The 21,993-nt window shown below is 43.4% G+C and overlaps 1 protein-coding gene and 1 non-coding gene across 3 annotated transcripts in view; one reads left to right on the forward strand and one right to left on the reverse strand.

Moving 5' to 3' along the window:
• The window catches only part of TANGO6 (transport and golgi organization 6 homolog), a 255,119-nt gene that overhangs the window by 67,730 nt on the left and 165,396 nt on the right, over nucleotides 1-21,993 (forward strand). For both annotated transcript variants that reach the window (XM_015126488.3, XM_015126489.3), the window contains exons 11-13: nucleotides 265-456; nucleotides 10,763-10,897; nucleotides 20,518-21,033. In XM_015126488.3, the coding sequence (XP_014981974.3) occupies nucleotides 265-456; nucleotides 10,763-10,897; nucleotides 20,518-21,033 (843 nt within the window). The remainder of the gene's footprint in view (nucleotides 1-264; nucleotides 457-10,762; nucleotides 10,898-20,517; nucleotides 21,034-21,993) is intronic.
• LOC114674493 (U7 small nuclear RNA) lies at nucleotides 19,846-19,909 on the reverse strand. Its single transcript, XR_003725649.2, has one exon. It is a non-coding gene; the product is annotated as a U7 small nuclear RNA (small nuclear RNA).

Raw genomic sequence — 21,993 nt, forward strand, 5'->3', positions numbered from 1 at the left:
GTTTTTTGAGATCTATGTATGTTGATACCCATATAAATCTAATTCATTTATTTTAACTGCTGTGATATTATAAATACATCATAATTTTTTCTTATTGCTGGTCATTTAGCTTGTCTCCAAGTTTTGGCTATTATAAATAATGTTGCAACAAACACAGACTATTTCTTTAAACATGCAGTTCAAACAGAGTTTTCTACTTATGTTTGAGAAGGCCTTAGTTCTACTGGCTTTATCTTCACTTTTTCTTTCCTGCCATGCTTGTAGGAGTTGACTCTTGTGGCCACGGAAAATGAAACAGGGTTAAAAACTGAGCCCTTCTCCAGCAAGAGCCTCTTGGAATTAGAGCAATATCAGACTCTTCTTGTGGAAGGCCAAGAGCAGAAGCTGCTTGTCCTGCAGCTGATGGCTGTTCTGTGCGAGAGAATGTCTGAGCAGATATTCACAAACATCACTCAGGTCAGTAGTTGCCACATTCTGGACCCTAGCCTTTTTTTCTTTCCAAAAAATATAGTTTAAAAATGTTGCTGAGAGTGTGATTTGATGACACCTGGATCGTGAGGTGTTTCCTGGAATGCTGGTTAAATATGGAAACTACACAGCCCACACCAGGCCACTGAATCCAAAACGTTCCAGTGTCCTGAGACTCCACACGTTTAACAAGCTCCCGAGGTGATTCTCATGCACATAAAATTTTGTCTTAAATGTTTATATGTTATGTTATAGTAGTTGTGCAAAAAAAGTTATCTGGGATCTTTTTCAGTATATTGATAGCCAGCCCACGTTTAGAGATTCTGATTCAGCATGTCTGCATTAGAGCCTGGGCATCTTTGTCCTGCTGAAGCTCCATGGATGATTCTAATGTGTATCAAAACTTGAAAATGATTATACACTCAATTTGAAGAAAAGAAATCACTAATAATAGTGAGATCACCTTGAATTTTATTATAGGTCCTCTAACTCACAGTTATCTCCACAACATTCTATAAAGTTTTAAGATGTTTTAAAAAATGCTTTTAGAGGAGTATCTTTATGCGAGTCAGTGCCTGAATTTTATTGGCTCAGACATTATTTTTCCCACCTTTAAAAAAGACAGGAAATAAAAGTAACAAAGCAAAGGCAGTACAGTCGCCAGATTTTACCACTTAACCAGAATTAGTTGTTGCTTGGTTGGTCAATAGGCAGTTGTAAGATGGCATGATTGTCACGCTTAAATCTGATTCTCCAGCTCTTTGTATGGTCGTCATTGTCATCTGCCTTCGGGTGTTGCTAAGCAGCATTTCACTATAGCTCCTGCTGAGAAAATTTGCAGCTGCCTGTCAGCTCTGACTTACCGTGCCTGTTTAATGAGAATTATGCTCATGATTTCTTTCCTGGCCTCTTATTCTTTCAGTTCACTGACCCCGTGTTACTCAGTAGGGTGATTTGTTTCTCCTGTGTTTATATCCATTCCCTGAAGACTTTTTCATCCAGACCTTATGTTTTTGTCTCAGGATGCTAGTTGGAAGGGGAAATGGTCTAAAAACTGATATGACTTGAGCTTTTGCACTTAGTTCCCTTTACTCCTAATTAAGGAATAATGGTGTCAGGCTGGTACAGAAATGATTTGTCCCATTAAATTATCCTTCAGCTAAGGTTAAAATGTATCAGGGCCAAAAGAACCACAAGGAAATATTAAATTGTATTTGGTAATCTCACTGCTAGTGATAATATTGGTATATTATTTTATTTTATTATTATTTTTTTGAGACGGAGTCTCTCTTTGTCACCCAGGCTGGAGTGCAGCGGCGCAATCTCGGCTCACTGCAACCCCCACCTCCTGGGTTCAAGCAATTCTCCTGCCTCAGCCTCCTGAGGAGCTGGGATTACAGGTGTGTACCACTGTGCCCAGCTGATTTTTGTATTTTTAGTAGAGATGGGGTTTCACTATGTTGGCCAGGCTGATCTTGAACTCCTGACCTCAGGTGATCCACCTGCCTTGGCCTCCCATAGTGCTGGGATTACAGGCGTGAGCTACCGCACCCAGCCATTATTGGTATATTATTTGGAAATACACACATAAAGAAAATAAGTTAATTTTATGAATATTATTAGGAATCAAGATTTTTAGCATAAAAAAAGAGATATAAAGTAAAGAACCAGAGTAAAGACCCTATAATTTATTTTATTTTATTTTAAGAGACAGAGCCTCACTATGTTGCCCAGGCTGGACTTGAATTCCTGGGCTCAAGTGATTCTCCCACCTCAGCCTCCCAAGTAGCTGAGACCACAGGTGCACACCACCATGCCCAGCTTAAAACCCTGTAATATTGAATTTCAGTTGGAAATATTAGTATGAACTCATGATTTATTTTTCTCTTTTTTAAAAATAGCTGTTTCCAGCTCAGTCCATTGTCAATCCCAAGAAGCAATGACAACCCAGTGTCAATAAGCATTGGTAGAGACAATATACAGTTTCTTTTTTTTTTTTTTTTTTGAGACCGAGTCTGACTCTGTTGCCCAGGCTGGAGTGCAGTGGTGCAATCTCGGCTCACTACAACCTCCACCTCCCAGGTTCAAGTGATTCTCCTGCCTCAGCCTCCCAAGTAGGTGGGATTACAGGCACCTACCACCATGCTTGGCTAATTTTTGTATCTTTAGTAGAGACAGGGTTTCACCATGTTGGCGAGGCTGGTCTTGAACTCCTGACCTTAAGCAATCCACCTGTCTCGGCCTCTCAAAGTGCTGGGATTACAGGCATGAGCCACTGTGCCCAGCCCAATTTATAGTTTTTTTTTTTTTTTTTTTTTTGAGACGGAGTCTTGCTCTGTAGCCCGGGCTGGAGTGCAGTGGCCGGATCTCAGCTCACTGCAAGCTCCGCCTCCCGGGTTTACGCCATTCTCCTGCCTCAGCCTCCGGAGTAGCTGGGACTACAGGCGCCCGCCACCTCGCCCGGCTAGTTTTTTTTTGTATTTTTAGTAGAGACGGGGTTTCACGGTGTTAGCCAGGATGGTCTCGATCTCCTGACCTCGTGATCCGCCCGTCTCGGCCTCCCAAAGTGCTGGGATTACAGGCTTGAGCCACCGCGCCCGGCCTTATAGTTTCTAAATATCATTTTCTACTAAATTCTAAGCTCTATATGGAATAAAGTTGATTCAAAGTCTGAGGCAGGTGGGAATCATACATTATAAACCTCAAGGCATCTTGTTGTGCTTGAATACAAGAAAGTGACCTGAGATGAATGGGATCATATCTGTAGCACACTGGAGCCAACTTGAAGGGACTCCCATTGCCATAGATAGGACAATTAGATCATTAAAAGGAATAATGCCTGCAATAGTTGAAGTACATCAAAGATATAAAAATCTGAGTCAAAGAAAAAAGCCCTCATATGACATCTTTGGGATTGCCAGGGCATCAACTCATTATTTTGTACATTGATAAGTAAAGGGAAAGAATAAAGCATTTGTCTTGTGTTTCCTGTAGGAATTGTATGTCAGGGTAACCAAATGGTCTATGAAGGAAAATCTTCATAGAGAATTACAGCTAAAAATTCAAAAAGAAAACTAGAAAATTACATCTTGTCTGGGTGCTATGGCTCACGCCTGTAATCTCAGCACTTTGGGAGTCTGAAGCAGGAGGATTGCCTGAGCTCAGGAGTTTGAGACCAGCCTGGGCAATATGGCAAAACCTCACCTCTACTAAAAATACAAAAACTAGACTGGGCACAGTGGCTCACGCCTGAAATCCCAGATCTTTGGGAGACTGAGGTGGGCAGATCACGTGAGACCAGGAGTTTGAGACCAGCCTGGCCACCATGGTGAAACCTCATCTCTACTGAAAATACAAAAATTAGCTGGGCATGGTGACCCGTGCCTATAATCCCAACTACTGGGAGGCTGAAGCAGGAGAATCGCTTGAACCTGGGAGGCGGAGGTTGCAGTGAGCTGAGATCGCACCACTGGACTGCGCTCCTGGCTGGGTGACAAGAGCAAAACTCCGTCTCAAAAAACATTTAAACAACAAGAAAGTACATAACGTAAAAAGTAGGGACTTCTGGTGAAAGACAGTGTACTGAACGCATGTTTATCTGCTCTCTCTGGAAGCCATAGGGACCAACGGAACAGGAGAGAAGAGACAGTAGATAAAAGGTAATAGCCGACCAGGTGTGGTGGCTCACGCCCATAATCCCAGCACTTTGGGAGACCGAGGTGAGCAGATCATTTGGGCCCAGGTATTTGAGACCAGCCTGATCAACATAGCAAGACCCCATCTCTCAAAAAAAAAAAAAAAAAAAAAAATTAGTGGAGTGTGGTGGCAAGCACCTGTAATCCCAGCTATTTGGAAGGCTGAGGCATGAAAAACACTTGAACCCAGGAGGTAGAGGTCACAGTGAGCCGAGATTGCACCACTGCACTCCAGCTTGAGCAACAGAGTGAGACTCAGAAAAAAAAAAAGGTAATAACAAATGTTGCAAAGTTCAGTGGCGAGATATAGCTCACTGCAACCTTCTACCCAATGGGTTCAAGCAATCCTTCCACCTTAGCCTCCCAAGTAGCTGCGACTACAGGCTTGCAACACCACGCCCAACTAATTGTTGTTGTTTGTTTGTTTGTTTGTTTTGTAGAGATGGGGTCTCACTGTATTGCCCAGGCTGGTCTGGGCTAGCAACTTGAGAAACTGGAAATCTAGATGTCTGCATGTGGAGAAGCCAAGAAGCACACTACCATACCTCAATAAAGTTGTTATTTTTTTTATTTTTATTTATTTATTTTTTTTGAGACAGAGTCTCACTCTGTTGCCCAGGCTGCAGTGCAGCAGCGCAATCTCAGCTCACTGCAACCTCTGCCTCCCAGGTTCAAGCGATTCTCGTGCCTCAGCCTCCCAAGTAGCTAGGATTACAGGCACCTGCCACCACGCCTGGCTAATTTTTGTATTTTTAGTAGAGATGGGGTTTCACCATGTTGGCCGGGCTGGTCTCAAACTCCTGACCTCAGGTGCCTCGGCCTCCCAAAGTGCTGGGATTAGAGGCGTAAGCCACCACGCCCAGCCTAAATTTTTTTTTTTTTAAAGAAAAATAAGAAAAAAAGGAGCAAGCTCCTTTTTACTGCAGAACCCTGGACGGACAGGAAGCATCAGATAACCTCTAAAAATGGAGTTGAATTTAGAGCTTGAAAGAGTTTGAAAGGCTGTATAGGATTCAGTAGATCCCTTCATTTGTTCCTTCCCTTTGTACAACCACCTCCCCTTCCCAGCAAAAGACTGGAGGTTTACTCTTGAGAGATGATGAGCCCAAGAGACTCTGAACTGGGTGGGAGAGGCAAACTGAAAAGTAGGAGGTATAAGTTGAAGTCTGCATCCTCAACAATGAGGCCTCCACCCCTTCCACTCAGGTGTCAGAGTCTTGGCAACAGGTTTAGACACCCCCATAGGACTACTGTGAGGATTAAATGAGTTAATACCTGTAACATGTTCAGAATTGTGCTTGGTAAATAGGAAATGTTTAATGTCATTATTATTATTATTTTTGAGATGGAGTTTCGCTCTTGTTGCCCAGGCTGGAGTGCAATGTCACAATCTTGGCTTACCACAACTTCTGCCTCCCTGGTTCAAGTGATTTTCCTGCCTCAGCCTCTGGAGTAGCTGGGATTACAGGTGCCTGCAACCACACCCGGCTAATTTTTGTATTTTTAGTAGAGATGAGGTTTCTCCATGTTGATCAGGCTGGTCTCAAACTGCCAGCTTCAGGTGATCCACCTGCCTTGGCCTCCCAAAGTGCTGGGATTACAGGCGCCTGGACTTAATGTTATTAATAAACTAAAGAGTTTATTATTAAATCAAACTAAAAGTGGTTGCTTCTGTAGAGCCTGAATCAGATGGGAATAAATTATGTAGGGCACTGCTATTTTTCACTCTAAGCTTTCAGGAATATTTGGCTTTTAAAATTATGTACATTTATAAGAAGTTTTAAGTAAAAAGTAAAGGTCTGTCCCCACTCTCCACAGCATATATAAATTTTAGAACAGGCTTCGGTCCCACACCTATTCTTGTGGCTGGCAGCCCCACCAAAATCACAGGAAATGTGTAGTAGGTGGAGGAGCTGCTGTCCAAATGGGTAGGGGGTTTTGGTGTTAACACAAAGAATGTTTGGCGGAAAGGGTACTTCATAGATGACAATGATAGCTGGCTATCTCTTTATAGTTAACGGTTCCCTGTGTTTTTTTTTGTTTTTTGTTTTTACAAACATACAAACATAGAAAGTGTATATTTTAGTAATAGGATCATACGACTTGTTTTGATAGACACACACACACACACACACACACACACACACACACACACACACACACACACACACACCCCCGTGGAGGCCAGGCGCTGTGGCTTATGCTTGTTATCCCAGCACTTAGGGAGGCTACCCGCGAGACTGAGGCAGGAGAATTGCTTGAACCCAGGAGGTGGAGGTTGCAGTGAGCCGAGATCACGCCAGTGCACTGCAGCCTAGGCGGCAGAGCTAAACTCCATCTCAAAAAAAAAAAAAAAAAACTGGAGAGGAATTTAGAAACAGTTGGAAGGCTAAATAATCCTAGTTGAGTAATTTAGAAATGCTTTATTTATTTTTCGTTATTGTTGTTAGAGACAGGGTCTCACTCTTTGTCACCCAGGTGGGAGTGCAGTGGTGCAATCACGGCTCACTGCAACCTTGAACTCCTTGGTTCATGCAATCCTCCTACCTCAGCTTCCTGGGTAGCCAGGACTACAGGTGTGTGCCACTGTGCCTGGCTAATTTTTAAATTTTCTGTAGAGATAGGGTCTCACTTTATTGCCAGGCTGGTCTTGAACTCCTGGCCTAAAGTGATCTCCTGCCTTGGCCTCCCAAAGTATTAGGTTACAGGCATTAGCCACTGTGCCCAGCTAAGGAGTGCTTTAGAAAACTCCCTGGAGGCAAAATAGTTGGCCCAAGATAGTAGAAACAGTTTCTACCTAGTGTTTCTAGAAGGGGCCAGTGTCCTTATCTTCTAGTATGAATAAAATCGTAGGGATGAAGGAGGTGGTGAAAACTGCCATAAACAGCATTGTTCATTTCAGTAAGTGGAACTTTTAATAACCTTTCTAGTTTCCTGCATTGCTTCAGAAGACAAGTGTTAACAAGCCATTCTCCTGACGTTAAGCTTGCAATAAAGATTCTAGCACAGCATGTGATTTGTCCAGAGAATTAAACATGCAAGCTTGCATGTTATTTGGAGGCTTATTATGACCTTCTCAGCCTTTCCATTTCTAAAATGATTTCTCTCTTTTGAGTCATTAATCCTAAGTATGCATGTGTGTGTGCACGCATGTGCATTTGTGTGCTGTCATTTATTCAAAGGTGTTTTTACTTAAGGTGATTAATCCAAATGCATTGAAAATGATGCTGACCAAATTAATTCTATTTAAAGCTTAGTTGTTAGCCAAATGCTATATAAAGTCTTGTCTAGGAACAATCTTAATCCTTTCAATTATTTAATACTTAAGAAAAGACTCTAGATCAGGGGTCTCCAACCCCCAGGCCACGGACTAGTACTGTTCTGTGGCCTGTTAGGAACCCGGCCTCATAACCGGAGGTGAGCAGCGCACAAGTGAGCTTTACCACCTGAGCACGGCCTCCTGTCAGATGAGCAGCAGCATTAGATTCTCATAGGAGCGCGAACCCTGTTGTGAAATGTGCATGCAAGAGATCTAGGTTGCACAGTCCTTATGAGAATCTAACTAGCACCTGATGATCTGAGGTGGAATAGTTTCATCCTGAAACCATTCCCCACCCCTCTCCCCCTCCCGCTTCTGCCAGCCTTGGTGTGCGGGAAAATTGTCTTCCATGAAACCGGTCCCTGGTGCCAAAAAGTTTGGGGATCACTGCTGTCAATCATTTGCACAAATGGTTCTAAGACACTGACTTCTAGATGAAACTGAACACTACCCCTCCATTCTTTACTTACTAGAATTAGACTGTCAAAATGTCAGGAGTGAGTCAGGGCAGGAATCCCTGAGGAGGAAACCTCCTTTTGAGAAGCAGATCCAGGATCCCCTGACATAGTCAGAAAGTAACAGGTCATTTTTTATAAGGAGAGTTTATTTATTTATTTATTTTTTGAGACGGAGTCTCGCTTTGTCGCCCAGGCTGGAGTGCAGTGGCCGGATCTCAGCTCACTGCAAGCTCCGCCTCCCGGGTTTACGTATGCCATTCTCCTGCCTCAGCCTCCCGAGTAGCTGGGACTACAGGCGCCCGCCACCTCGCCTGGCTAGTTTTTTGTATTTTTAGTAGAGACGGGGTTTCACCATGTTAGCCAGGATGGTCTCGATCTCCTGACCTTGTGATCCGCCCGTCTCGGCCTCCCAAAGTGCTGGGATTACAGGCTTGAGCCACTGCGCCCGGCCAAGGAGAGTTTATTTTTTAGAGCAGTTTTAGATTCACAACAAAAATGAACAGAAGAGACAGAGATTTCCCTTACACTCCCTGCACTCAAACAACATAGCCTCCCCCATTGTCAACATGTCCCACCAGAGTGATGCATTTTTTACAGCTGATCAGTCTACATTGACACATCACCACCCAAAGTCCATAGTTTACATTAGGGCTCGCTCTTGGCGTTGTACAAACTATGGATTTGGACAAATTTGTAATGCCATGTATCCACCATGATGGTATCATACAGAATAGTTTCACCACCGTAAAAATCCTCTGTGCTCCACCTGTTCTGTTCTCCCTCTCTCCTAACCCCTGGCAACCCTTGATCTTTTTACTGTCCCCATAGTTTTGCCTTTTCCAAAATGTAATATAGTTGAAATCATACAGCATGTAGCCTTTTCAGCTTGGCTTCTTTCCCTTAGTAATACGCATTCGAGGTTCCTCCGTGTCTTTTCATAGCTTGATTGCCCATTTTTTGGTGCTATTTTTCCATTGTTTGGATGTACCACAGTTTATTGATGCATTCACCTACTGAAGGACATCTTGGTTACTTCAGGTTTTAACAATTATAACTAGAGCTGCTATAAACAACCATGTGCAGGTTTTGTATGGGCATAGGTTTTCAACTCATTTGAGTAAATATCAAGGCAAGCAATGGCTAGATTGTATGGTGAGAGTATGTTTAGTTTTGTAAGAAAGTGCCAAACGGTCTGCCAAAGTGGCTGTACCATTTTACATTCCCAGCAGCAATGAATGAATGAGAGCTCCCGTTGATCTCCATCCTCACCAACATTCCTGGTGAAATCAGTTCTCTGGATTTTGGCCATTCTATTAGGTGTGTAAAAGTATATCAACAATGCTTTCATTTCCAATTCTCCAATGCCATAGGATGTGGAGCATCTTTTCATATGCTTTTTTTGCCATCTATATATTTTCTTTGGTGAGATATCGGTTTAGGACTTTTGCTCTTTTTTAATTGGGCTCTTTTCTTTTCAAGATAGGATCTCTTTCTGTTACACAGGCTAGAGTGCAGTGACACCATCATGGCTTACTGCAGCCTCGACCTCCTGGGCTCAAGCAATCCTCCCACCTCAGTCTCCTGAGTAGCTGGGACTATAGGCACTTGCCACTATGCATGGCTAATTTTTTTTTTTTTTTTTTTTTTTTTTTTGAGACAAGGTCTCACTCTGTTGCCCAGGCTGGAGTGTAGTGGTGCTGTCTCAACTCACTGCAACCTCCGCCTCCTGGTTCAAGCGATTCTTCTACCTCAGCCTCCCGAGTAGCTGAGACTACAGGTGCGCCACCATGCCCGGATAATTTTTTGTAATTTTTTGGTAGAGACAGGATTCACCTTTTGGTCAGGCTGGTCTGGACTCCTAACCTCAAATGATCTACCCACCTCGGCCTCCCAAAGTGCTGGGATTACAGGCGTGAGCCACCGTGCCCAACCCGGGTTTTCTTATTATTGAGCTTTAAGAGTTCTCTGTAAATTTTGGAAAACAGTCTCTTGTCAGACTGTTTTGGATGAATATTTTCTCCCAGTCCGTGGCTTCTCTTTGTATTCTCTTGACAGTGTCTTTTGCAGAGCAGGAATTTTTAACTTCAGTGAAGTCCAGCTTATCATTACTTTCTTTCACGGATTGTGCCTTTGGTGTTGCATCTGAAAAGTCCTCACCATACCCGCGACCATCTAGATTTTCCATGGTAGCTGCTAGGAGTTTATAGTTTTGTATTTTGCATTGCAGTCCATGATCCATTTTGAGTTCATTTACAAGTCATTTTGCTTTTTAATTTTCAGGCAAAATTCATGCAAAGTAAAGGAAGTTGGAGTAGCATATTAAAACATTTGGAAAAGTATAAATAGGCTTTCTCATTTATTAAGTGTACGGCCTTAAACAAACAACCTTTTAAAGTCTCAGATTCTTCATTTCATAATGAGGATGATAGTACTGACCTCCTAGAGTTGAGAAGAGAACTAAGTGAGATTGTACACGTGAAACACTTGGGAGCTTCCCGCTTGCTGAACATGTGGAGATGCTGGGAATGGGGCTAACCCAGAGAGGGCATGGAAGCTCCACCCCCACCCGCTTTTCCTATCCATCTGTCTGTTCATCAGCGTCCTTTGTAATAACCTTTATAATAAACCAGTAAATGCTATTTAAAAAAAAAAAAGCAAAACACTGAACTTCATACCTGCATGGTAAGTAGCAATTGTTCTGGATGATTCTTGCTATCATGATGTAGATAAAGAAGATGAGGATGTAGGCATAAGATGTAAGGAGAATTTTGATTTTTTAAATTATTATTCCTCATTGATTCTCAATTCCCTTTTTTTGGTAGGTGGTGGACTTTGTAGCAGCAACATTACAGAGAGCCTGTGCAAGCTTGGCCCATCGGGCAGAGAGCACCGTGGAATCACAGACGCTGAGCATGTCTATGGGGCTGGTGGCTGTCATGCTGGGAGGAGCTGTTCAGGTGAGTTGTAGACATGAGCCAAGCTTGAATGGAGGGAAGGGAGAAGCAAAATACCAGTTGTTTTCCTTCCATACCCTTGTGAGAAATAAGAATGGATATTGTACATAGGAGAACCAGAATAAAGAAGTTAGTTTGTTAATGAGAATTCTCTCCAAAGTGGAGAACAAGAAAGTTGCACCGTTTCCACTCTGTCACCTGAATAGACTTCACTATCAGAAGGGAAGGGTCCTCTCTACCTGTTACAATTTGAATCTGGGAACATCTAGCCTGGCATTTTGCATCTGAGGTGAATACTAGATTTTCTGGCCTTCACTCTCCAAAGCCCAGCCCTTGTTTCTGCTACTGTTGTTGGGGAAAGTCCTTAATAACCTGCTGGTTGCGTAAGATCCATCTATTTTGAATGCTTCATTTTAGCACAGGATTCATTCTTCATCCCACATCAGGCAGCATGTTAAAGCTTTGCTTCTCGCCACTTTTAAGTGTGTATGTCCTTTACATACCTAATTTATAATTTTTAAAGTTTTTTTTTTTAAACATTACATATTGGCTGGGTGCAGTGACTCACTGAGCCTGTAATCCCAGCACTTTGGGAGGCCGAGGTGGGTGGATCACCTGAGGTCAGGAGTTTGAGACCAGCCGGGCCAACATGGTGAAACCCCGTCTCTACTAAAAATACAAAAAAAAGTAGCTGGATGTGGTGGTGGGCGCCTATAATCCCAGCTACTTAGGAGGCTGAGGCAGGAAAATTGCTTGAACCCGGTAGCTGGAGGTTGCAGTGAGCTGAGATCGTGCCATTGCACTCCAGCCTGGGTGACGAGCGAAACTCCATCTCAAAAAAAATTAGAACAAAACAAAACAAAAAAAAAAAAACTACATATTGCATACTCATGTGCCACACATACTAAGCTAGGGTACTGGGAATACAGCAGGGGACAGGGCAGACCCAACGGCCGTTCAGAAATGTACTTAGAATTGAATGAAGGGCCTCAAAAGAGAAGTGGTGGGTACCAAGAGCACATAACAACTAACCTAGGCTGGGAATATTTCTACTGAGGAAGTGTAAGCGTAAGCTAAGATTTGAAGGAAACTCTTCCAAGTAAGGAAAACATCACGTACAAAGGCTTAGAAGCAGCAAAGAGCTTGGTATACTTGAGACACTGATAGAAGGCTGGTGTTGGTGAATTGTAGAGACCAAGGGGAAGAGCATGCCAGCAAGGACAAAAGATAGGCAAGGGCTAGACCATGCATGTGTGTGTGACTGGCTGATTACATACCAAATTAGGTGAGGAGTCTGCAGGAAAGCAGAATAGGTTTAGTGTGAGTCTTACGAAATCCACCCTGAAGCCAATCTGCTCAAAACCCTTAGCAATGAGTAGGATACCCTCTGGGAATGGATTTTTGAGCTTGAGGATTCAAATCTGATTCTGATTCTTGATGTATTAGAATATGCCTTTCACTAGCCTGTCAAAAAGGAAAAGGAATTTTATCTGGGCCTGTTATTAGTGTGAAGCCCATTTCTTGGTAGATTTACTTAGCACTTCTAATATATATTTTCCACATTGTTTGAAAAAAAAAAAGCTTTTGGTTCAGTTTCTAGCACCATAGTATACCCTTGCTGTTAGAACTATCAAGGAAAATTTCACTGATGGAATCATTTTTCTTTTTTTTTGAGACAGAGTCTTACTCTGTCGCCCAGGCTGGAGTGCAGTGGCACAATCTCGGCTCACTGCAGCCTCCACCTCCTGGGTTCAAGCAATTCTCCTGCCTCAGCCTCCCAAGTAGCTGGGATTACAGGCATGCGCCACCACACCTGGCTAATTTTTGTATTTATAGTAGAGACAGGGTTTTGCCATGGCGGCCAGGCTGGTCTCAAACCCCTGACCTCAGGTGATCTACCCGCCTCGGCCTCCCAAAGTGTTAGGATTACAGGCGTGAGCCACTGTGCCTGGCTGGAATCATTTTTCTTAAGTTGTATTCTTATTAGATTTAGTTGGCCAAATTGATTTTTGTTTTTCTGGTTGAATATTAATTTGAATAGTCTTTTTTTTGGCTTGTCTTTACTTCACATTTGTTTCAAACCACATCCCAAATGGAAGATAGATCACAGAAATCTCCATTTCCCTTTCTAGAAGCCCATTGTTGGAGGGCTGGCTGTGCATGTTAGTTGTATTCTAAGACAGACTCACCTGACTGATGTCAAGGTTATACCTTGCAGGCCCCTGCCTTTCTGTGAGCCATCCTGACTCACTGATTACATCCGGCATTCCTCTGACTTTGCAGTTAGTTAAGTGAACATAAGCACGTCACCCCCTTTATCTTTGGCCTAAATCTGCTACTTTTTTTCTGTTTGAATCATGGATTTGTAAATGGCTTCTATAGTAATGCTAAATTTTCTTTCTTTGTATTAAAAAAAAAAGTCATGGTTCTGAATTGTGTTTTCAGTTAATTGTTGTCAGGCCAACAATATACTGTTTTTTCCTATCCCTTATTAGGATTCATTGTTTTGGCTAATGAAAAAAGAATCTAACATCATCTGAACCTTTTTTATTTCTTTCTAATTTATATAATCAAAGTGATTATTAGAACATCGTGTCTGGGAAGAGGAGTTAATTTGGAAAAAGCATGTATTTAAGACTGCTGACAAAAATTAAAAAATAAAAAGGCCAGGCGCGGTGGCTCATGCCTGTAATCCCAGCACTCTGGGAGGCTAAGGTGGGCAGATCATGAGGTTAGGAGTTCAAGACCAACCTGGCAAACATAGTGAAACCCCATCTCGGCCGGGCGCGGCGGCTCAAGCCTGTAATCCCAGCACTTTGGGAGGCCGAGACGGGTGGATCACGAGGTCAGGAGATCGAGACCATCCTGGCTAACACAGTGAAACCCCGTCTCTACTAAAAAAAAAAAAAAAAAAAAAAAACTTAGCCGGGCGAGGTGGCAGGCGCCTGTAGTCCCAGCTACTCGGGAGGCTGAGCCAGGAGAATGGCGTGAACCCGGGAGGCGGAGCTTGCAGTGAGCTGAGATCCGGCCACTGCACTCCAGCCTGGGTGACAGAGCGAGACTCCGTCTCAAAAAAAACAAAAACAAAACAAAACAAAACAAAAAACCCCATCTCTACTAAAAATACAAAAATTAGCTGGGCATGGTGTGCATGCCTATAATCCCAGCTACTTGGGAAGCTGAGGCAGGAGAATTGCTTGAACCCAGGAGGCGGAGGTTGCAGTGAGCTGAGACCGCCCCACTGCTCTCCAGCCTGGCAACGGAGCGAGACTCCGTCTCAAAACAAACAAACAAACAAAAATTTTTTTAAAAAAGACTGCTGACAAGATAACTGTAATTCCAGGCTCATTTTCTAAATTTCAGAGTTAGTCACCACTGAAAATATTATACATTGGTTACTCCTCCCTGTCCCCTCAAGAAGCAGTTTCTGCATGATGTTGCATTGTCCGTTGGTCTCTAAAGCACGAAGCTGAGCAGACCATTCTAGACCTTCTTTAGGAAAAACTAAAACCATGTTGTTCCAGGGTGGTAGCAGAGCCTCTGGTTAAAAACTGGGCTCCAAATCTTTAAATCTAGATTCTATTGGGGCAGGGGCCCGTTATTGGGCGAGAAAAGGTGCGTCTCTTCTCTAAGGGGGAAGGAGTCTTTAGCTTGGTGTTACTCTACACTGCTTAGGTCATGTTTTTGATCAAAGGTCATTGCTCAGACTCTTTGGCAAAAAGGTCGCTATGAACATGGACTGTGTTTTAGGTGCTGTTCACTTACATATTAGAATCATTGCAAATGCTTAGGGGCTGGGGTAGAAGTAGTGGTAAGCAAGCTAGAGGTCTATTGCAGAATGGAGGAAGGGGAGAGGGAAAACCGCTGAAATCTGTTGCATGCTGGTGAGGCGAATTGGTTGACCCAGTTCCTGTGCTAGAATGCTGTCCTTTCTCTTCACCGAGCCCAATTTGGATGCTCTATAGATCTGCTTGGGAAAATTCCCATTATTTCTAGCTGTTATGTAGAACTCCAAAGAGCAGACAATCCTTCTTTTTTTTTTTTTTGAGACGGAGTCTCGCTCTGTCGCCCGGGCTGGAGTGCAGTGGCCGGATCTCAGCTCACTGCAAGCTCCGCCTCCTGGGTTCAGGCCATTTTCCCGCCTCAGCCTCCCGAGTAGCTGGGACCACAGGCGCCCGCCACCTCGCCCGGCTAATTTTTTGTATTTTTTAGTAGAGACGGGGTTTCACCGTGTTAGCCAGCATGGTCTCGATCTCCTGACCTCGTGATCCGCCCATCTCGGCCTCCCAAAGTGCTGGGATTACAGGCTTGAGCCACCGCGCCCGGCCAATCCTTCTTAATTACTGTTACTTTCAAGCAGCCTCATTTAGAGATGTCTTACTTTCTGCTGTATTTAATAAACCTGCCACAGTAGGTACTTAATTAACAGTTTTTGAATGGATGGATAAATGGAAGGAAGAAAGAATAAAAAGAAGAAAGGAAAGATAATGTTTAACGAAGGACGCATGAATTTGTTTTGTTTTGTTTATCAAAAGGGTATGGGCTCAAAAAGTTGAAAAACACTGCCCTCACCCATAGTGAGCAACCTCCAGATCTGGACACACCCATGGGAGTGTTGTGAATGTTAGTCATGTGTTATGAGGGGCAAAGGAGAGCCATGCTTCTTGTTTTCACAGGCTTTCACTTGATTATCCTCTAGGTGATCCAGTCTTTTCTCAGAATTTCCCTAGAGTGGAGAGGCATCCTTCAACCGCTTGTATGCAGGTGATCAAACTGGCTAAAAAAGCCCTTACTTGCAAACCACAGTGCCTCCAATTTTACAACTTAAAAAGAAAATGACTTTCCAGTTAACTAATCTGACTAGTTCCATTTAATTCTTTTTGCTTTTGAGATTAAACCATCTATTTCTGGAATTGTCTTCGTTCTGCTCATTTATACACATTGTTAAAGATTTTCAGAGCTTTGGCCGGGTGCAGTGGCTCACGCCTATAATCCCAGTGCTTTGGGAGGCTGAGGTGGGCAGATCACCTGAGGTCAGGAGTTCCAGACCAGCCCAGCTACTTGGGAGGCTGAGGCAGGAGAATTGCTTGAACCTGGGAGGTGGAAGTTGTAGTGAGCCGAGATCATGCCATTGCGCTCCAGCCTGGGCAACAAGAGCGAAACTCCCTCTCAAAAAAAAAGCTCCTCACCTGGGCACAGTGGCTTATGCCTATAATCCCAGTACTTTGGGAGGCTGAGGTGGGAGGATCACCTGAGGTCAGAAGTTTGAGACCAGCCTGGCCAAAATGGCAAAATCCCATCTCTACTAAAAATATAAAAAAATTAGCTGGGTGTGGTGGCGGGCACCTGTCATCCCAGCTACTCGGGAGGCTGAGGCAGGAGAATCGCTTGAACCTGGGAGGTGGAGGATGCAGTGAGCCGAGATCATGCCATTGCACTCCAGCCTGGGTGACAGAGCAAAACTCTGTCCCCCCCCCCCCAAAAAAAAAAAAAAAAGCTCCTCAGATATCTGCTGCCACCCAATGTATTTCCCTGGACAACCCCAGGGGCTAGATGTTCGATGAGTAAATACCCATCCAGGATGTGGGCACCTGGTTGTCCAGCCTGAGGCCAGGGATCCCAGGGCACACCTTTGATCAGGGAGGGATGAGGCTGGTGCTTCTGCCATGCCAAGGATTGAGAACTCTGTGGATGCAAAGGGGTGGGTGGGAGGCCAGGTGTGGTGGCTCACGCCCGTAATCCCAGCATTTTAGGAGGCTGAGGTGGGCAGATCACATGAGGTTAGGAGTTTAAGGTCAGCCCGGGCAACATGGCAAAACCCTGACTCTACTAAAAATACAAAAATTAGCCAGGCAGGTGGCCACACCTGGAGTCCCAGTTACTCAGGAGGCTGAGGTGGGGGAATCGCTTGAACCTGGGAGGTGGAGGTTGGAGTGAGCCAAGATTGTGCCACTGTACTCCAGCCTGAGTAATAGAGCAAGAGTCTGTCTCAAAAAAAAAAAAAAAAATTGCAATTCCCTAATGACTTATGACATTGAGTATGTCTTCCTGTGCTTATTTGCCATCTGTATGTCTTTTTTTTTTTTTTTTTTTTTGAGATAGAGTCTCACTCTGTTGCCCAGGCTGGAGTACAGTGGCGCATCTCAGCTCACTGCAAGCTCTGCCTCCCGGGTTCACGCCATTCTCCTGCCTCAGCCTCCTGAGTAGCTGGGACCACAGGCGCCCGCCACCACGCCCGGCTAATTTTTTTTTTTTGTATTTTAAGTAGAGACAGGGTTTCACCGTGTTAGCCAGGATGGTCTCAATCTCCTGACATCGTGATCCGCCCGCCTCGGCCTCCCAAAGTGCTGGGATTACAGGCGTGAGCCACCGCACCCAGCCTGCCTGTATGTCTTCTTTGGTAGGGTGGTGTTCTTTGGTAGACCTATCTGTTTAGGTCTTTTGCCCATTTTTAAGTCAGGTTGTTGATTTTCTTATTGTTGAGTTTTGAGGGTTCTTTGTATATTTTGGCGATTAGTTCTTTTTCAGATATGTCTTTTACAAATATTTTCTCTCGTTCTGTAGTTTATCTTCTCATTCTCTTGACAGTTTCTTTTGCAGAGCAGACATTTTTAATTTTAATAAGGTCCAGGTTTTTAGCTGTGTCTTTCATAGATCGTGCCTTTGGTGGTGTATTTAAAAGGTCATTGCTTTTAAGAGGTCATCTCAATTTTCTACTATGTTAACTTCTAGGAGTTTTATAGTTTTGTATTTGACAGTTAGGTTTATGATCCATTTCAAGTTAATTTTTGTGCAAGGTGCAAGGTCTGTGTCTAGATTCATTTTTTCCCCAAGTGCATGCCAGTTGTTCCAGCACCATTTCTTGAAAAAATTGTCTTTCTTTTTTTTTCTACTGACACTTGTTCCAATTAAAAAAAAGAAAAGAAAAGAAAAAAAAGACTGTATATTTTTTTTCCATTTAAAGCCTTTGCTCCTTTGTCAAAGTTCAGTTGACTCTATTTATGTGGGTCTATTTCTAGTCTTGCTGTTCTGTTCCATTGATCTATTTGTCTTGGCTGGTTTTTTTTAGAAGAAATTGTTATATAGAAGAGAAATGAAAAAGAGGCCAAATAGATTATAGATAAATTATTCTCATTTTAGATGCTTTAAAAAAGTCCACAATACAACAGAGGCACTGAATGAAGTTTAGCATAATGATAATACTAGTAGAATTATTTGAAAATGTCTCAGCCGGGCGTGGTGGCTCACACCTGTAATCCCAACACTTTGGGAGGCCGAGGTGGGCGGATCACCTGAAGTCCAGAGTTTAAGACTAGCCTGGCCAAAATGGTGAAACCCCATCTCTACTAAAATATAAAATATTAGCCGGGCATGGCGGTGTGTGCCTGTAGTCCCAGCTACTTGGGAGGCTGAGGCAGGAGAATCATTTGAACCCAGGAGGTGGAGGTTGCAGTGAGCCGAGATCACACCACTGCACTATAGCCTGGGTGACAGAGCGAGGCTCCATCTCAAAAAAATAAAAAGAGAGAGAGCAAGAGAGAAAGAAAGAGAGAGAGAGAGAGAAAGAGGAAGGAAGGAAAGAAGGAAGGAAGGAAGGAAAGAAGGAAGGAAGGAAAAGAAGGAAGGAAAGAAAAAGAAAGGAAAGAAAAACAAAGGAAAGAAAAAGGAAAGATAAAGAGAAGGAAGGAAAGAAAGGAAAGAAAAAGAAAGAAATAAAGGAAAAGAAAGGATAGAAGGAAGGAAGAAAGAAAAGAGAAAGAAAGAGAGAGAGAGAAAAAGAAAGAAAAAGAAAGAAAGAAAAGAAAGAAAGAGGAAAATGTTTCTTCCAGTGCCACATAGATTCCAGAAAAAAACTGACCCTTTCCTTAAATAACATATATCTTTGCTTTGTGTATGTACTCTCTTCTTCCCTTAAGATATAGTAACCTCTGAATGTCAGTTGTTTTGCACATGAAGATAAACTAACATTCTGTGGAGGCAGAAACTCTATCTTATGTTGATTTTGCATTAGTTAGTAAATATGCAAACAAAACAATCTGAGTGTATAGTGAAATTCTAAGATACAAACCTGACATATACCTCAAATCTTCATTTACTTGGAGCATAATGGTGGGAACAATAACAAATCTGTGGACTTACAGTGTCAAATAACAATGTTATTTAGGTTCTATGAAAATGGTTAGTTGGTTGATTGGTTGGTTGGATAATGAAGTGAGGGAGTGAATGGTTAAGTAATAAATACTCTGCCTTGTTCTAAAAAGGATTTAAGCCGGGCATGGTGGCTCAAGCCTGTAATCCCAGCACTTTGGGAGGCCGAGGTGGGTGGATCACTTGAGGTCAGGAGTTCGAGACTAGCCTGGCCAGCATGGTGAAACCCCGTCTCTACTAAAAAAAAAAAAAAAAAAAAGCCAGGCGTGGTAGTGAGCGCCTGTAATCCCAGCTACGCAGGAGGCTGAGGCAGGAGAATCGAGCTTGAACCCAGGAGGCAGAGGTTACAGTGAGCCAAGATTGCGCCACTATAATCCAGCCTAGGCAGCAGAGCGAGACTCTGTCTCCAAAAAGAAAAGAAAAAAATAAAAATAAAAAGGATTTTTTTTTTTTTTTGAGATGGAGTCTCGCTCTGTTGCCCAAGCTGGAGAGCAGTGGCGTGATCTCGGCTCACTGCAACCTCTGCCTCCTGGGTTTAGGCGATTCTCTGCCTCAGCCTCCCAAGTAGCTGGGACTACAGGTGCACACCACCATGCCCAGCTAATTTTTGTATTTTTAGTAGAGACGGGGTTTTGCCATGTTGGCCAATAAAAAGGATTTAAGATCTTTAAAGTATTCACATTTTCAGGGACTCCTGAAGCATCATCTGATAATTTCTCCAGTGTTTTCAAACAGAAAACTGTTATCATTGATTCTTACTTTTCGTTGATTGCACATACACCTTTTGGGTGGCAGTGGGTGAGGGGGGTGCTTTCTAGTGAAGACCAGTAAACCTGCTAGACAAATTCTAAATGAGCTGTAACACTCATGCACCTTTCTTAGTAGTAAGGCATATGACATCATTTGGACAAAACTTCCATGGAGAATAAAATGTTACATAATTTTCACTTCTACTTTCCAGAAGAAATCCCTTTCTTCCCATTGTCTCCCTGATCCCTTCCAGATCTATGGTGCACTTGCATACTGGCCGGCCACTTTAGATCATGTAGTTAAGAACAGCCTTATCTTTTCAAGGGAGACTGTGTAGGGTATTGGGTAAGAGTGTGGGCTCTGATCCCAGTTTCTTGAGTTCACATCTTACTATCTTCCGGTTTGTGACCTTGGGCATGTTACTTAACCGTTCTGTTTCCACCTGTTTAAAATGTAGATAATAATAGTCATTATATCACAGGGATATGAATGTGTGTGTGTGTTTTATCTTAAAAAAGAACCTGTATATGATAAGTGTTCAATAAATGTTAGGTATGATTATTCAACAAATGGTATTGAGTGCGGGACCCAGGCAATATACTGATTACACCATAAGCAAGATTTGATCCCTGCCCCTTTTTCTCAGAATATGTTTCCTGGTGCTCAGGTCATATTGACATTTGCTATGTTAATGTGGGTTTGACATTTTTTACTTCATTTTGTAGTTGAAGTCAAGTGATTTTGCTGTTCTGAAGCAGTTGCTGCCTCTGTTGGAGAAGATATCCAACACATACCCTGATCCTGTCATCCAAGAACTCGCTGTTGATCTCCGCATCACCATCTCTACCCATGGAGCCTTTGCCACTGAGGCCATCAGCACGGCTGCGCAAAGTACACTGAACAGAAAAGATCCGGAAGGGAAAATAGAAGAGCAGCAACAAACCAGTCGTGAAAGACCCGCTGATGTAGCTCATAGCCACCTTGAACAACAGCAGAGCCATGAGATAGCCCCCCAGACAGGCCTGCAGTCAAATGCTCCAATCATTCCTCAAGGAGTCAATGAGCCCAGCACTACTACAAGCCAGAAATCTGGAAGCATAACCACAGAACAGCTCCAAGAGGTTCTTTTATCAACTTATGACCCTCAAATTCCAACACGGGCTGCTGCCCTGCGTACTCTTTCCCGCTGGATAGAGCAGAGAGAAGCAAAAGCCCTTGAGATGCAAGAGAAGCTTCTCAAGGTGAGTAGAGCACACTGTAAAGACACATGGGCTCCGGGTGGGGCAGCCGTCGGGGAGCGTTCATTCAACTCAAGTATTTTTGGAGCCTGGACTATGTGTCAAGCACTGTTCTGGGCCACCCTCCAGAAATTTGTGAATTTTGTGAGGAGGCAACACTTAGATGCAGGAAAGACTTATTTAGACACAGGAAAGACTTAAACTCCTCAACTGAATATGAACCAAGTGCCAATTTTTTTTTTTTTTTTTTTTTTTTTTTGAGATGGCGTCTCGTTCTGTCCCTGAGGCTGAAGTGCAGTGGCACAATCTCGGCTCACTCCCGGGTTCACGCCATTCTCCTGCCTCAGCCTGCTGAGTAGCTGGGATTACAGGCATCTGCCATCACGCCCGGCTAATTTTTTGTATTTTTAGTAGAGACAAGGTTTCACCATGTTAGCCAGAATGGTCTCGATCTCCTGACCTTGTGATCTGCCCGCCTCGGCCTCCCAAAGTGGTGGGATTACAGGCGTGAGCCACCGCGCCTGGCCTTCAAAATTTTTGCATGAAAGAAATACTGTGGGCAATCAGGAAAAAGAGAAAGTTGAAATCTTGTGGAGGATGTGGGTCTTATATGGCCATAATGAACCGGTAAAGTTTGAGCAGATGAAAGAGGGGTACGAGAGCATGAGCAAATTCCCAGAGATGGGAAAGTATCTTTTGTGGTAAATAAGTCTGCTTCAACACTGTGACTCAGCCCAGAGAAGCCACCTGTTTTCCCTGGGCATCTTTAGTGGGGCATTGGGCAAAACTGGGTCTCCTCTCCTCTTCTCTCCCTCCCTCGTGGTGAAATAGCTGGGTTTTTTTGTTTTGTTTTGTTCTGTTTTTTGAGACAGAGTCTCGCTCTGTCACCCAGGTTGGAGTGCAGTGGTGCGATCTCAGCTCACTGCAACTTCCACCTCTTGGATTCAAGTGATTCTTCTGCCT

This window comes from Macaca mulatta, chromosome 20, assembly GCF_049350105.2.
Source record: "Macaca mulatta isolate MMU2019108-1 chromosome 20, T2T-MMU8v2.0, whole genome shotgun sequence".
NCBI classification, from domain to species: Eukaryota; Metazoa; Chordata; class Mammalia; order Primates; family Cercopithecidae; genus Macaca; species Macaca mulatta.